We start from the raw sequence: 18,738 nt of genomic DNA on the forward strand, positions 1-18,738 counted from the left end.
CATGTTACCAGAGACTGAGGGGTTCCCACCATGTTACCGGAGACTGAGGGCCTCCCGGCATGTTACCAGAGACCGAGGGGCTCCCACCATGTTACCATAGACCGAGGGGCTCCCGCCATGTTTCCAGAGACTGAGGGGCTCCCACCATTTTACCAGAGACGGAGGGGCTCCCGCCATGTTACCAGAGACGGAGGGGCTCCCGCCATGTTACCAGAGATGGAGGGGCTACCACCATGTTACCAGAAACCGAGGGGCTCCAGCCATGTTACCAGAGACTGAGGGGCTCCCACCAAGTTACCAGAGACTGAGAAATTCCCACCATGTTACCAAAAACCGAGGGGCTTCCGCCAAGTTACCAGAGACTGAGGGGCTCCCTCCAAGTTACCAGAGACTGAGAAATTCCCGCCATGTTGCCAGAGACTGAGGGGCTCCCATCATGTTACTAGAGACTGAGGGGTTCCCACCATGTTACCAGAGACCGAGGGGCTCCCGCCATGTTACCAGAGACTGAGGGGCTCCCACCATGTTACCAGAGAACGAGGGGCTCCCGCCATATTACCGGAGACTGAGGGGCTCCCGTCATCTTACCAGAGACCGTGGGGTTCCCACCATGTTACCAGAGACTGAGGGGCTCCTGCCATGTTACCAGAGACGGAGGGGCTCCCACCTCGTTACCAGAGACCGAGGGGCTCCCGCCATGTTACCAGAGACCGAGGGGCTTCCGCCAAGTTACCAGAGACTGAGGGGCTCCCGCCAAGTTACCAGAGACTGAGAAATTCCCGCCATGTTACCAGAGACTGAGGGGCTCCCATCATGCTACTAGAGACTGAGGGGCTCCCGCCATGTTACCAGAGATTGAGGGGCTCACTCCATGTTACCAGAGACTGAGGGGCTCCCACCAAGTTACCAGAGACCGAGGGGCTCCCACCATATTACCAAAGACTGAGGGGCTCCCACCATGTTACCAGAGACTGAGGGGCTCCCATCATGTTACCAGAGACCGAGGGGTTCCCACCATGTTACCAGAGACCGAGGAGCTCCTGCCATGTTACCAAAGACCGAGGGGCTCCCGGCATGTTACCAGAGACCGAGGGGCTTCCACCATGTTACCAGAGACCGAGGGGCTCAAGCCATGTTACCAGAGACCGAGGGGTTCCCACCATGTTACCAGAGACCGAGGGTCTCCTGCCATGTTACCAGAGACAGAGGGGCTCCCACCTTGTTACCAGAGACCGAGGGGCTCCCGCCATGTTACCAGAGACCGAGGGGCTCCTGTCATGTTACCAGAGACTGAGGGGCTCCCACCAAGTTACCAGAGACTGAGAAATTCCCGCCATGTTACCAGAGACTGAGAGGCTCCCGTCATGTTACTAGAGACTGAGGGGCTCCCGCCATGTTACCAGAGATCTAGGGGCTCCCACCATGTTACCAGAAACCGAGGGGCTCCCGCCATGTTACCAGAAACCGAAGGGCTCCTGCTATGTTACCAGAGACCGAGGGGCTCCCGCCATGTTACCAGAGACTGAGGGGCTTCTGCCACGTTACCAGAGACCAAGGGCTCCCGCCATGTTACCATAGACCGAGGGGCTCCTGCCATGTTACCAGAGACCAAGGGCTCCCGCCATGTTAAAAGAGACCGAGGGGCTCCCGCCATGTTACCAGAGACTGAGGGGTTCCCACCATGTTACCGGAGACTGAGGGCCTCCCGGCATGTTACCAGAGACCGAGGGGCTCCCACCATGTTACCATAGACCGAGGGGCTCCCGCCATGTTTCCAGAGACTGAGGGGCTCCCACCATTTTACCAGAGACGGAGGGGCTCCCGCCATGTTACCAGAGACGGAGGGGCTCCCGCCATGTTACCAGAGATGGAGGGGCTACCACCATGTTACCAGAAACCGAAGGGGTCCAGCCATGTTACCAGAGACTGAGGGGCTCCCACCAAGTTACCAGAGACTGAGAAATTCCCACCATGTTACCAAAAACCGAGGGGCTTCCGCCAAGTTACCAGAGACTGAGGGGCTCCCTCCAAGTTACCAGAGACTGAGAAATTCCCGCCATGTTGCCAGAGACTGAGGGGCTCCCATCATGTTACTAGAGACTGAGGGGTTCCCACCATGTTACCAGAGACCGAGGGGCTCCCGCCATGTTACCAGAGACTGAGGGGCTCCCACCATGTTACCAGAGAACGAGGGGCTCCCGCCATATTACCGGAGACTGAGGGGCTCCCGTCATCTTACCAGAGACCGTGGGGTTCCCACCATGTTACCAGAGACTGAGGGGCTCCTGCCATGTTACCAGAGACGGAGGGGCTCCCACCTCGTTACCAGAGACCGAGGGGCTCCCGCCATGTTACCAGAGACCGAGGGGCTCCTGTCATGTTACCAGAGACCGAGGGGCTCCCGCCAAGTTCCCAGAGACTGAGGGGCTCCCACCATGTTACCAGAAACCGAGGGGCTCCCGCCATGTTACCAGAAACCGAAGGGCTCCTGCCATGTTACCAGAGACCGAGGGGCTCCCGCCAAGTTCCCAGAGACTGAGGGGCTCCCACCATGTTACCAGAAACCGAGGGGCTCCCGCCATGTTACCAGAAACCGAAGGGCTCCTGCCATGTTACCAGAGACTGAGGGGCTCCCGTCATGTTACTAGAGACTGAGGGGCTCCCGCCATGTTGCCAGAGATCGAGGGGTTCCCGCCATGTTACCAGAGACCGAGGGGCTCCCGTCATGTTACCAGAGACTGAGGGGTTCCCACCATGTTATCAGAGACCCAGGGGCTCCAGCCATGTTACCCGAGACTGAGGGGCTCCCACCATGTTACCAGAGACCGAAGGGCTCCCGCCATATTACCAGAGACTGAGGGGCTCCCGCCATGTTACCAGAGACTGAGGGTCTTCTGCCACGTTACCAGAGACCAAGGGCTCCCGCCATGTTACGATAGACCGAGGGGCTCCCGCCATGTTACCATAGACCGAGGGGCTCCTGCCATGTTACCAGAGACCAAGGGCTCCCGCCATGTTAAAAGAGACCGAGGGGCTCCGCCATGTTACCAGAAGACTGAGGGGTTCCCACCATGTTACCAGAGACTGAGGGCCTCCCGGCATGGTACCAGAGACCGAGGGGCTCCCACCATGTTACCATAGACCGAGGGGCTCCCACCATTTTACCAGAGACGGAGGGGCTCCCGCCATGTTACAGAGACGGAGGGGCTCCCGCCATGTTACCAGAGATGGAGGGGCTACCACCATGTTACCAGAAACCGAGGGGCTCCAGCCATGTTACCAGAGACTGAGGGGCTCCCACCAAGTTACCAGAGACTGAGAAATTCCCACCATGTTACCAAAGACCGAGGGGCTTCCGCCAAGTTACCAGAGACTGAGGGGGCTCCCTCCAAGTTACCAGAGACTGAGAAATTCCCGCCATGTTACCAGAGACTGAGGGCTCCCACCATGTTACCAGAGACCGAGAGGCTCCTGCATGTTACCAGAGACTGAGGGGCTCCCACCATGTTACCAGAGATGGAGGGGCTCCCACATGTTACCAGAGACCAAGGGGCTCCCGCCATGTTACCAGAGACTGAGGGCTCCCATCATGTTACCAGAGACCGAGGGGCTCCTGTGATGGTACCAGAGACTGAGGGGCTCCCGCCATGTTACCATAGACCGAGGGGCTTCTGCCATGTTACCAGAGACCGAGGGGCTCTCGCCATGTTACCAGAGACTGAGGGGTTCCCACCATGTTACCGGAGACTGAGGGCTCCCGCCATGTTATCAGAGAACGAGGGCCTCCCGGCATGTTACCAAAGACCGAGGGGCTCCCACCATGTTACCATAGACCGAGGGCTCCTGCCATGTTATCAGAGACCGAGGGCTCCCGCCATGTTACCAGAGACCGAGGGGCTCCCGCCATGTTACCCAGAGACTGAGGGGTTCCCACCATGTTACCGGAGACTGAGGGCCTCCCGGCATGTTACCAGAGACCGAGGGTCTCCCACCATGTTACCGGAGTATGAGGGGTTCCCACCATGTTACCGGAGACTGAGGGGCTCCCGCCATGTTATCAGAGAACGAGGGCCTCCCGGTATGTTACCAGAGGCCGAGGGGTTCCCACCATGTTACCAGAGACCGAGGGGCTCCCGCCATGTTACCAGAGACTGAGGGGCTCCCATCATGTTACCAGAGATGGAGGGGCTCCCGCCATGTTACCAGAGACTGAGGGGCTCCCACCATGTTACCAAAGACCGAGGGGCTCCCACCATGTTACCAAAGACCGAGGGGCTCCCAGCATGTTACCAGAGACTGAGGGGCTCCTGCCATGTTACCAAAGACCGAGGTGCTCCCAGCATGTTACCAGAGACTGAGGGGCTCCCGCCATGTTACCAGAGACAGAGGGGCTCCCATCATGTTACCGGATACTGAGGGGCTCCCACTACGTTACCAGAGATCGAGGTTGGTGGGGTCTCCTCGTGCGATCCACTATTTGGACTCCACCTCATTCTATTGGATTGTTTTCAGTTCTGGGTGGAGTCTGAATTAGAGTTATTGTTTGTAGTTCCATGCTGTGCCCTCAGGTAAAGTGTGGAGGGTGCAGCAGGAGGAGTGAGACTTCACAAGAGATGGTTCTGAACTCCTCCACCTCATCCTATAGGAGGATAATTCTCAGTTGTGGGTGGAGTCAGATTTAGATTCTATCCCTGCCCTCTGCGGGTGCAGCGGGAGGTGTAAGACTCCCTTTATGCTGCGATGGAGAGAATGTTTCTGTCTCAGAGTCATAGAACTACAATACACATCGCCCCACCTGACCCATCACACGTGTCCCGATCTTATGCGATCACATCGGGTGGAGAACAGATGATCGGATGTAGGAGGGACTCTTATCCCCAGCCCGACCACCAACCCCCCCACACATACACACAGGATCCGACCCCCCCCCCACACACACACAGGGTGCAACCCCCCCACACACACACACAGGGTCCAACCCCCCCCCCACACACACACAGGATCCGACCCCCCCAAACACACACACACAAACACAGGGTCCAACACCCCCCCACACACACACACAGGATCCGACCACCCCCCCCACACACACAAACACAGGGTCCAACACCCCCCCCCCCCACACACACACAGGATCCGACCACCCCCCCCACACACACACACAGGGTCCAACACCCCCCCACACACATACACAGGGTCCAACCCCCCCACACACACACACACACACAGGGTCCAACCCCCCACACACACACACACAGGATCTGACAACCCCCCAACAACACACACAGAGGGTCCAACACCCCCCCCACACACACACACACACAGGATCCGACACCCCCCCCCACACACACACACATACACAGGGTCCAACCCCCCCCACACACACCCACACAGGGTCCAACCCCCCCACACACACAGGATCCGACCCCCCCCCCCCCCACACACACAGGGTCCAACCCCCCCACACACACACAGGATCCGACAACCCCCCCCCCCCATATACATGGATTCGGCCGATGTCTGGTGATCGGATGTTATATAATACACATCGCCCGATAATAGGACAGATCTCCCGGAATTTACATTTCACAAATCCCCTGATGTGGTCGGATTGGTGTCAGGATATCTGGAAGATCGTTCTGAGAGGAGACAATTCCTATTCAGATCGGAGGAGATTCCCATCCACACACCCACACCGATTATTATCGGAGGAGAAATACTATCACATCGCAATACACACAATGATTTCATATATCGCCCGATAATTATCTCCACCATCACACTGTGTATATGGACTGCGATAATTATATAAGTCCTCATTATTATTTATATACCAATAATATAATACTACTACCTCCATCATCCCTACTACTATCATCCCTACTACTACCACCATCATCCCTACTACTACCACCATCATCCATCATCCTACTACTATCATCCCTACTACTATCATCATTATCATTCCTACTACTACCATCATTATCCCTACTACTATCATCCCTACTACCACCATCATCATCAACATCATCATCATCATCATCCCTACTACTCTCATCCCTACTACTACCTCCATCATCATCATCCCTACTACTATCATCACTACTACTATCATCACTACTACTACCACCATCATCATCATCATCATCCCTACTACTATCATCCCTACTACTACCTCCATCATCATCATCCTTACTACTATCATCACTACTACTATCATCACTACTACTACCACCATCATCCCTACTACTACCACCATCATCATCATCCCTACTACTATCATCACTACTACTACCACCCTCATCATCCCAACTACTACCATCATCATCATCCTACTACTATCATCCCTACTACCACCATCATTATCATCCCTACTACTATCATCGCTACTACTATCATCACTACTACTACCACAGCCATCATCATCATCCCTACTACTATCATCACTACTACTACCACCACCATCATCATCCCTACTACTACCACCATCATCATCATCCCTACTACTATCATCACTACTACTACCTCCATCATCATCATCCCTACTACTACCACCATCATCATCATCCCTACTACTATCTTCCCAACTACCACCATCATTAACATCATCATCCCTACTACTACCTCCATCATCATCATCCCTACTACTACCACCATCATCATCATCCCTACTACTATCATCACTACTACTACCACCATCATCATCCCTACTACTATCACCATCATCATCATCCCTACTACTATCATCACTACTACTACCACCATCATCATCCCTACTACTACCACCATCATCATCATCCCTATTACTATTATCACTACTACTACCACCACCATCATCATCCCTACTACTACCACCATCATCATCATCCCTACTACTACCACCATCATCATCATCCCTACTACTATCATCACTACTACTACCACCACCATCATCATCCCTACTACTACCACCATCATCATCATCCCTACTACTATCATCACTACTACTATCTCCATCATCATCATCCCTACTACTACCACCATCATCATCATCCCTACTACTATCTTCCCAACTACCACCATCATTAACATCATCATCCCTACTACTACCTCCATCATCATCATCCCTACTACTACCACCATCATCATCATCCCTACTACTATCATCACTACTACTACCACCATCATCATCCCTACTACTATCACCATCATCATCATCCCTACTACTATCATCCCTACTACTATCATCACTACTACTACCACCATCATCATCCCTACTACTATCACCATCATCATCATCCCTACTACTATCATCCCTACTACTATCATCCCTACTACTACCTCCATCATCATCATCCTTACTACTATCATCACTACTACTATCATCACTACTACTACCACCATCATCCCTACTACTACCACCATCATCATCATCCCTACTACTATCATCACTACTACTACCACCATCATCATCCCTACTACTACCATCATCATCATCATCCCTACTACTATCATCCCTACTACCACCATCATTATCATCCCTACTACTATCATCGCTACTACTATCATCACTACTACTACCACAGCCATCATCATCATCCCTACTACTATCATCACTACTACTACCACCACCATCATCATCCCTACTACTACCACCATCATCATCATCCCTACTACTATCATCACTACTACTACCTCCATCATCATCATCCCTACTACTACCACCATCATCATCATCCCTACTACTATCTTCCCAACTACCACCATCATTAACATCATCATCCCTACTACTACCTCCATCATCATCATCCCTACTACTACCACCATCATCATCATCCCTACTACTATCATCACTACTACTACCACCATCATCATCCCTACTACTATCACCATCATCATCATCCCTACTACTATCATCACTACTACTACCACCATCATCATCCCTACTACTACCACCATCATCATCATCCCTATTACTATTATCACTACTACTACCACCACCATCATCATCCCTACTACTACCACCATCATCATCATCCCTACTACTACCACCATCATCATCATCCCTACTACTATCATCACTACTACTACCACCACCATCATCATCCCTACTACTACCACCATCATCATCATCCCTACTACTATCATCACTACTACTATCTCCATCATCATCATCCCTACTACTACCACCATCATCATCATCCCTACTACTATCTTTCCAACTACCACCATCATTAACATCATCATCCCTACTACTACCTCCATCATCATCATCCCTACTACTACCACCATCATCATCATCCCTACTACTATCATCACTACTACTACCACCATCATCATCCCTACTACTATCACCATCATCATCATCCCTACTACTATCATCACTACTACTACCACCATCATCATCCCTACTACTACCACCATCATCATCATCCCTACTACTATCTTCCCAACTACCACCATCATTAACATCATCATCCCTACTACTACCTCCATCATCATCATCCCTACTACTACCACCATCATCATCATCCCTACTACTATCATCACTACTACTACCACCATCATCATCCCTACTACTATCACCATCATCATCATCCCTACTACTATCATCACTACTACTACCACCATCATCATCCCTACTACTACCACCATCATCATCATTTCTATTACCACCACCATCATCATCATCCCTATTACTATTATCACTAGTATTAACACCATCATCATCCCTACTACTACCACCATCATCATCATTAATACTACTATCATCATCATCATCATCCCTACTACTATCACTATCATCATCATCCCGACTACTATCATCATCATCCCTACTGCTATCACCATCATCATCATCCCTACTACTATCATCCCTACTACCACTATCATCATCCCTACTGCTATCACCATTATCATCATCCCTACTACCACCATCATCATCCCTACTGCTATCACCATCATCATCATCCCTACTACCACCATCATCATCCCTACTACTATCATCATCATCATCCCTACTGCTATTACCATTATCATCATCCCTACTACCACCATCATCATCCCTACTGCTATCATCATCATCATCATCCCTACTACTATCATCCTTACTACCACCATCATCATCCCTACTGCTATCACCATCATCATCATCCCTACTACCACCATCATCATCCCTACTACTATCATCATCATCATCCCTACTACTATCATCCCTACTACCACCATCAACATCCCTACTACCACCATCATCATCATCCCTACTACTACCACCATCATCATCCTCATCGCTACTAATATCATCCCTACTACCACCATCAACATCCCTACTACCACCATCATCATCATCCCTACTACTACCACCATCATCCCTACTACTACCTCCATCATCATCATCATCATCATCACTACTACTATCATCCCTACCACTAACACTATCATCATCATCATCCCTACTGCTATCGCCATCATCATCATCCGTACTACTATCATCCCTACTACCACCATCATCATCCCTACTGTTATCACCATCATCATCATCCCTACTACTATCATCCCTACTACCACCATCATCATCCCTACTACCACCATCATCATCCCTACTACTACCAACATCATCATCCCTACTACTATAATCCCTACTACCACCATCATCATCCCTACTACTACCATCATCATCATCCCTACTACTATCATCCCTACTACCACCATCATCATCATCCCTACTACTACCATCATCCCTACTACTACCTCCATCATCATCATCATCATCATCACTACTACTACCACCATCATCATCATTCCTACTACTATCATCATAATCCCTACTAAAAATATAAATCAGTGTAGTGCATGTTGTTGTTGTTGTTGATTTATATTTGTATTTCTTTTGAGGTGTGAAATCACTTTCCATTGGTTGGCGGGACAGCAAATTATTACTATTATTATTATTATTACTATTATGATTATTACACACATTTGTTTTTTTCCTTCTTTGTGCTGATTGATATAATTTGTTATCATCACTACTACTACCACCATCATCGTTAACCCTACTACAACTATCATCATCATCACACTGTGTACATGGACTCCGATAATTATATAATTCCTCATGATTATTTATATACCAATAATATAATACTACTACCACCATCATCATCATCCCTGCTACTATCATCACTACTAATATCACCATCATCATCCCTACTACTATCACCATCATCATCATCCCTACTACTATCATCACTACTACTACCACCATCATCATCCCTACTACTACCACCATCATCACCGTGTATATCTATGGATCTCCATATTTCCATATAGAATGTGATCGGTGGAGTGGGGGAACGTTGTGTTTTATTATATATTGTTATGTTTTCTTTTTCTTCTTTCTATCTTATAATTTATTTATTTATTCGTTCCTCTCCATGTGATTTCTCCGCATCGGATCGGATCGTACGATGGAGACATTTCTAGATTTGTATATTAACTGAAATTATATAAAACAACATCGGACTCCGATCATTACATATTCCATCATTATTATAAGACTACTACCACCATCATCGCCGCTACTACCCACATCTATAATAATAATCAGATTGTGTACATGGACACCGATAATTACATATTTCATCATTATAATATACTAATAATATAATACTACTTACTACTACTACCATCATCACTACTACTACCATCATCATTACTACTACCATCATCACCACTACTACCCACATCTATAATAATAATCAGATTGTGTACATGGACTCCGATAATTACATATTTCATCATTATAATATACTAATAATATAATACTACTTACTACTACTACCATCATCACTACTACTACCATCATCATCACTACTATCATCATCACTACTACTACCATCATCACCACTACTACCCACATCAATAATAGCAGTAATTATCAGAATGTGTACATGGACACGGCCTATGTCAGAGATATTCTATAATAATACAGATCTCCTCCTCCGTATACAATACTACTACTACTACCATCATTATTACTACTACTAACGATAATAATGAAGAGACGGTATAGTCTGTGACATCAGACCAGTGCTAATTATCATTATTATTAGTAGTATTGGTAGTATTGTTGGTGGTATATATTACGGCTAAATTACTAAATATAATTAACAATAATTATCGGACTGTGTACATGGACACAGCACATGTCAGAGATATAAAAATAAAATACAATATTGAACGAGAAAAAAAAGAAATAAATCATTAAAATACAGATCTTCTTCCTTCTACACCCCGCACACAATATATAATATCATTTACTAATAATAGATTTCCCCTTCATAATATACAGACACTAGAATTCTACTACTACTACCATCATCTTCATCATCACTATACTAAGAATGATAGTAATAATAATAATGGGGGGGGGGGGGGTATAGTTCTAATTATTACAAGTCTGATATCACCGATAAGTTGTCATTATAGTCATTGTTCATTATTATTATTATTATTAATAGTAGTAGTGATGATGGGGGTAGTAGTAGTAGAATTCTATTTTCTGTATATTATGAAGGGGAAATATATAATTAATAAATAATATTATATAATGTGTTCGGAGTGTAGAAGGAAAGACGATCTGTATTATTAGTAGTAGTAGTAGTGATGATGAAGATGGTGGTAGTAGTAGTGATGATGAAGATGGTGGTAGTAGTAGAATTCCATTATCTGTATATTATAGGGGAAATATATCATGAGTAAATAAGATAATATATTGTGTGTGTGCGGAGTGTAGAAGGGATAAAAATCTGTATTATTATTATATCTCTGACATAGGCCGTGTCCATGTACACAGTCTGATTGTTATTATATTATATATATATATATTATATTGTTATTATTAGTAGTAATACTGGTAGTAGTAGTAGTAGTAGTAGTAGTAGTAGTAGTAGTAGTATGGGCTCATGGAGGATAATCAGAGTGGCCGATCTGGTCGGATGGAGATGTGCGATGTGTACAATTATTCTCATCAGATTACCGAACTCCTCCAACCTTATATTACATCAATCATACAATATACATATATATCCTTATCGTGATAATAATAATGATGTGCCGGGTATATTATACACATCATACACACTGTATATTTAATCTAATATAGGGTATAAAATATAATATAATGGGGGGTGTATATACCATGATATGGGAGTATATATAATATAAAATATGGGATTTATATAATATAATACAAGGGGTATATATACCATGTTATGGGGGTATATATAATATAATAAAATATAATATATGGAGTTTATATAATATTATACAGGGGGTGTATATACTGTGATATGGGGTGTATATAATATAATGGGGGGTTATATACTGTGATATAGGGGTGTATATAATATAATGGGGGGTGTATATACTGTGATATGGGGTGTATATAATATAATGGGGGGTGTATATACTGTGATATAGGGGTGTATATAATATAATGGGGGGTGTATATACTGTGATATGGAAGTGTATATAATATAATGGGGGGTGTATATACTGTGATATGGGGTGTATATAATATAATGGGGGGTGTATATACTGTGATATGGAAGTGTATATAATATAATGGGGGGGTGTATATACTGTCATATGGGGTGTATATAATATAATGGGGGGTTATATACTGTGATATAGGGGTGTATATAATATAATGGGGGGTTATATACTGTGATATAGGGGTGTATATAATATAATGGGGGGTGTATATACTGTGATATGGGGTGTATATAATATAATGGGGGGTGTATATACTGTGATATAGGGGTGTATATAATATAATGGGGGGTGTATATCCCGTAGTTTGTACTCGTACTATCGCACCGGGTATACAGCGGAGGGTGTAATATTATAACCGGGTGTATAGACAGTAATATTGGGGGCGTATAAGTAATATTTTGGGGTGATATGGGGTGTAGAATAATATAATTTAGGGTGTTATGAGGAAATGTAGCAGTAACATTTTGGGGTGTTAATATTATGAGGTGTTTTGGGGGTGTAGAATTGATATCATAGGATTTATAAGGGTATAAAAAAATTATAAATATTATATATTAATTCAATTTATAGAATATTTCGGGGTGTTAGGACGGTGTACAAGTTATATTTCCGGCTATTATGGTGGTAATAAAGTAAAATTGTGGAGTGTTATCGGGGTGTAGAAGTAATATTTTGGGGTGTTAGGGAGGACTTTGGGGTATTAAGGGGTGTAGAAGTAATATTTTGGGGTTTTATGGGGACCTTTGGGGTATTATGGGGTGTAGAAGTAATATTTTGGGGTGTTATGGAGGACTTTGGGGTATTATGGGGTGTAGAAGTAATATTTTGGGGTGTTATGGAGTGCACCCACCTTCTGCCGCCTGCAGCACAGTCACCTCCAATCCTTGGAAAGTCTTGCTGGCCAGTTCCTCCAATGCACAGAGGGGGGAGGATTGGGGGAGAGCTCCGGGTCGGGGGGGCCCCTTATGTGCCGGTTGGGGGGCCCCCTGGCAGGTCGGGGTCCTCCTGGATGTTGGTCGGCTGAGAATATCCTCTATACTGAATGGGGTGAGGGGTTTAGTGGTGGCCGGGTCCATCATCCCCCTCCTCCTCTCCTTCATCTCCCCCCCACAGCTCATAACTGCCCCCCAGGATGGGAGACCCCAACATACATCTCCTCACATCGCCCGACACCCTCTGTGTGTGTGTGAGAGGAGAGAGAGGAGCGAGGAGGAGGAGGAGGAGGGAGGAGAAGAGGGAAGACTCCTCACTGGATCCTACCCCTCCTACTACAGGGATATCCCCACTACTCCTCCTACAGGGGTCCCCCACACCACTCCTACAGGGGTCCCCCCACTACTCCTACTATAGGGTCCCCCCTAATATTCCTCCATACTACAGATCAGAGAGGAGAAGGAGGGGGAAGACTCCTCACTGGATCCTACCCCTCCTACTACAGGGATATCCCCACTACTCCTCCTACAGGGGTCCCCCCACCACTCCTACTATAGGGCCCCCCCTAATATTCCTCCATACTACAGATCAGAGAGGAGGAGAAGAGGGAAGACTCCTCGCTGGATTGTACCCCTCCTACTACAGGGATATCCCCACTACTCCTCCTACAGGGGTCACCCCACCACTCCTACTATAGGGTCCCCCCTAATATTCCTCCATACTACAGATCAGAGAGGAGGAGAAAAGGGAAGACTCCTCACTGGATCCTACCCCTCCTACTACAGGGATATCCCCACTACTCCTCCTACAGGGGTCCCCCCACTACTCCTACTATAGGGTCCCCCCTAATATTCCTCCATACTACAGATCAGAGAGGAGGAGAAAAGGGAAGACTCCTCACTGGATCCTACCCCTCCTACTACAGGGATATCCCCACTATTCCTCTTACAGGGGTCCCCCCACCACTCCTACTATAGGGTCCCCCCTAATATTCCTCCATACTACAGATCAGAGAGGAGAAGGAGGGGGAAGACTCCTCACTGGATCCTACCCCTCCTACTACAGGGATATCCCCACTATTCCTCTTACAGGGGTCCCCCCACCACTCCTACTATAGGGTCCCCCCTATTATTCCTCCATACTACAGATCAGAGAGGAGAAGGAGGGGGAAGACTCCTCACTGAATCCTACCCCTCCTACTACAGGGATATCCCCACTACTCCTCCTACAGGGGTCCCCCCACTACTCCTACTATAGGGTCCCCCCTAATATTCCTCCATACTACAGATCAGAGAGGAGAAGGAGGGGGAAGACTCCTCACTGGATGCTACCCCTCCTACCACAGGGATATCCCCACTACTCCTCCTACAGGGGTCCCCCCACTACTTCTACTATAGGCCCCCCCTAATATTCCTCCATACTACAGATCAGAGAGGAGGAGAAGAGGGAAGACTCCTCACTGGATCCTACCCCTCCTACTACAGGGATATCCCCACTATTCCTCTTACAGGGGTCCCCCCACCACTCCTACTATAGGGTCCCCCCTAATATTCCTCCATACTACAGATCAGAGAGGAGAAGGAGGGGGAAGACTCCTCACTGAATCCTACCCCTCCTACTACAGGGATATCCCCACTACTCCTCCTACAGGGGTCCCCCCACTACTCCTACTATATTGTCCCCCCTAATATTCCTCCATACTACAGATCAGAGAGGAGAAGGAGGGGGAAGACTCCTCACTGGATGCTACCCCTCCTACCACAGGGATATCCCCACTACTCCTCCTACAGGGGTCCCCCCACTACTTCTACTATAGGCCCCCCTAATATTCCTCCATACTACAGATCAGAGAGGAGGAGAAGAGGGAAGACTCCTCACTGGATCCCACCCCTCCTACTACAGGGATATCCCCACCACTCCTACAGGGGTCCCCCCACTACTCCTAATATAGGGTCCCCCCTAAGATTCCTCCATACTACAGATCAGAGAGGAGAAGGGGGGGGAAGACTCCTCACTGGATCCTACCCCTCCTACTACAGGGATATCCCCACTACTCCTCCTACAGGGGTCCCCCCACCACTCCTACTATAGGGCCCCCCCTAATATTCCTCCATACTACAGATCAGAGAGGAGGAGAAGAGGGAAGACTCCTCGCTGGATTGTACCCCTCCTACTACAGGGATATCCCCACTACTCCTCCTACAGGGGTCACCCCACCACTCCTACTATAGGGGCCCCCTAATATTCCTCCATACTACAGATCAGAGAGGATAAGGAGGGGGAAGACTCCTCACTGCTGACAGATCCTACCCCTCCTACTACAGGGTTCCCCACTTCTCCTACTACAGGGATCCCTCTATTCCTCCTACTACAGCCCCCACCCCCACCCCCCACCACTCCTGCTATAGAGTTCCCCTTATAATATTCCTCCTACTACAGTTCAGAGAGGAGGAGGGGGGCAGACTAGGTAGAGGAAGAGGGAAGACTCCTCACTCATGACAGACCCTACTTCTCCTACTACAGGGGTCCCTCATTCCTCCTACTACTACAGAGGTCCCCCCACTGCTCCTACTTCAGGAATACCCCCATAATATTCCTCCTACTACAGGGATCCCTCTATTCCTTCTACTACGAGGTTCCCCCACCACTCCTGCTATAGGGTTCCCCTTATAATATTCCTCCTACTACAGATCAGGGATACCCCCATAATATTTTTCCAGCTACAGGGATACCCTCACTATTCCTATTACAGGGTTACTCCCACTATTCCTACTACAGGGATATCCCCACTACTCCTACTACAGGGGCCCCCTATTCCTCCTACTACAGGGATGCCCCCACTACAGAGTTCCCTCACCACTCCTGCTATAGGGGTTCCCCTTATATTATTCCTCCTACTACAGATCACAGGAGGAGGGGGGGACCAGGGAGGAGCAGAGGGAAGACTCCTCATTGATGACAGCTCCTACTCCTCCTACTACAGGGCTATCCCCACTACTCCTACTACAGGGATCCCCCGACTAGTCCTCCTACTACTGGGGTTCACCTATTCTTACTACTACAGGGATCCCCCCATGATATTCCTCCTACTACAGATGGAGGAGGAGGGGCAGACCAGGGAGGAGAAGAGGGAAGACACCTCACTAATTACAGATTCTACCCCTCCTACTACAGGGATATCCCCACTACTCCTACTAAAGGGTTCCCCTATTTCTCCTACTACAGGGATCCCTCCACCCCTCTTACTACAGGGTTCCTCCAATTCATCCTACTACAGGGATTCCCCTTAACTATTCCACCACTACAGGTGTCCCCACACGCTTCTTATTACAGAGACCACCATTCCTCCTACTACATGGGTCCCATTATTTCACCTACTACAGGGATCCTCCCTTGCCTTCAACTAGAGGGGTCACCACATACCCCCTACTACAGTGGTCCCCCATTTCTCCTATTATAAGGATCCCCTCTATTCCTCCTACTATAAGGATCCCCCATTCCTCCTACTACAGGGATCCCACATTTCTCCTACTACAGGGATCCCTCTTTCCTCCTACTACAGGGATCTCCCCACCCCTCCGAATACATGGACCCCCCTAATTTTTCTTTCTACAACAGGGTCCCCCCCCACCATCCTTCTACAGGTGTCTCCCCCATCCTTTCTACTACAGGGGTCCACCTACTCCTCCTACTACAGGGATACCCCACCCCTCCTACTACATGGACCCCCCTAACTTTTCTTTCTACAACAGGGTCCCCCCCACTCTCCTTCTACAGGTGTCTCCCCCATCCTTTCTACTACAGGGGTCCACCTACTCCTCCTACTACAGGGATACCCCACCCCTCCTACTATAGGGATTCCCCTAACTTTTCTTCCTACTACAGGAGTCCCCCCTCCCATCATCCTTCTACAGGGGTAGATCTACCCACCCTTTCTACTACAGGTATCCTTTCTTTCCTCCTACTGCAGCAACCCCCCATTCTTTCTACTACAGTGGTCCCCCCTCCATCTATTTTACTATAGGGGTTCGCCATCTATCCCTTAGACTTCTGGGGTCTGCTACCTTTTCTCTTCTAGTACATGGGGCCCCCCATTCTACCCATTATGGGGTAACAAATCTTCCGACAACCCCGCCCCTTATCACTAAATCCACACAACGCATTACTCCAATCAGGACTGATCCCACTTTACAAGGTTCCTCCTCTTACCCCCTACTCTGCTTTAACTCATACCCCACCCATATCTAATATTAATAGACCCCTAGGCTGATTATACCTCCCTTCTCACTACAAGGGTTCCACCTACATATTGATCAAACCCATATCCCATTTAATGCAGGGCCCCCCTAATATCTTACCTACACCAGGGCCCCCCCTAATATCTCACCTACACCAGGGCCCCCCTAATATCTCACCTACACCAGGGGCTCCCCTAACATCTCACCTACACCAGGGACCCCCTAATATCTCACCTACACCAGGGACCCCCTAATATCTCACCTACACCAGGGGCTCCCCTAACATCTCACCTACACCAGGGACCCCCTAACATCTCACCTACACCAGGGGCTCCCCTAACATCTCACCTACACCAGGGACCCCCTAATATTTCACCTACACCAGGGCCCCCCTAATATCTCACCTACACCAGGGACCCCCTAATATTTCACCTACACCAGGGCCCCCCTAATATCTCACCTACACCAGGGACCCCCTAATATTTCACCTATAGAAGGGACCCCCTAATATCTCACCTATACCAGGGCCCCCCTAATATCTCACCTTCACCAGGGCCCCCCTAATATCTCATCTATACCAGGGACCCCCAAAATATCTCACCTACGCCAGGGGCCCCCCTAATATCTCACCTACAACAGGGGCTCCTCTAACATCTCACCTACACCAGGGACCCCCTAATATCTCACCTACACCAGGGGACCCCTAATATCTCACCTACGCTAGGGGCCCCCCTAATATCTCAACTACACCAGGGGACCCCTAATATCTCACCTACACTAGGGCCCCCCAATATCTCACCTACGCCGTGGGCTCCCCTAATATCTCACCTATGCCAGGGGCCCCCCTAATATCTCACCGACACCAGGGACCCCCTAATATCTCACCTACACCAGGGGCCCCCTAATATCTCACCTATACCAGGGCCCCCTAATATCTCATCTACACCAGGCCCCCCTAATATCTTACCTACGCCAGGGGCTTCCCTAATATCTCACCTACACCAGGGCTTCCCTAATATCTCACCTACACCAG

At 48.2% G+C, this 18,738-nt stretch overlaps 1 protein-coding gene across 1 annotated transcript in view; it reads right to left on the minus strand.

Moving 5' to 3' along the window:
* LBX2 (ladybird homeobox 2) overlaps positions 1 to 13,834 on the minus strand; it is a 63,058-nt gene extending 49,224 nt beyond the window's left edge. The window contains exon 1 of the mRNA XM_073617791.1: positions 13,385 to 13,834. Coding sequence (XP_073473892.1) covers positions 13,385 to 13,652 — 268 coding nt within the window. The 5' untranslated portion in view covers positions 13,653 to 13,834. The remainder of the gene's footprint in view (positions 1 to 13,384) is intronic.
* Positions 13,835 to 18,738: the final 4,904 nt, after the last annotated feature.

Source organism: Aquarana catesbeiana, linkage group LG01 (genome assembly GCF_042186555.1).
Source record: "Aquarana catesbeiana isolate 2022-GZ linkage group LG01, ASM4218655v1, whole genome shotgun sequence".
Classification (NCBI taxonomy): Eukaryota; Metazoa; Chordata; class Amphibia; order Anura; family Ranidae; genus Aquarana; species Aquarana catesbeiana.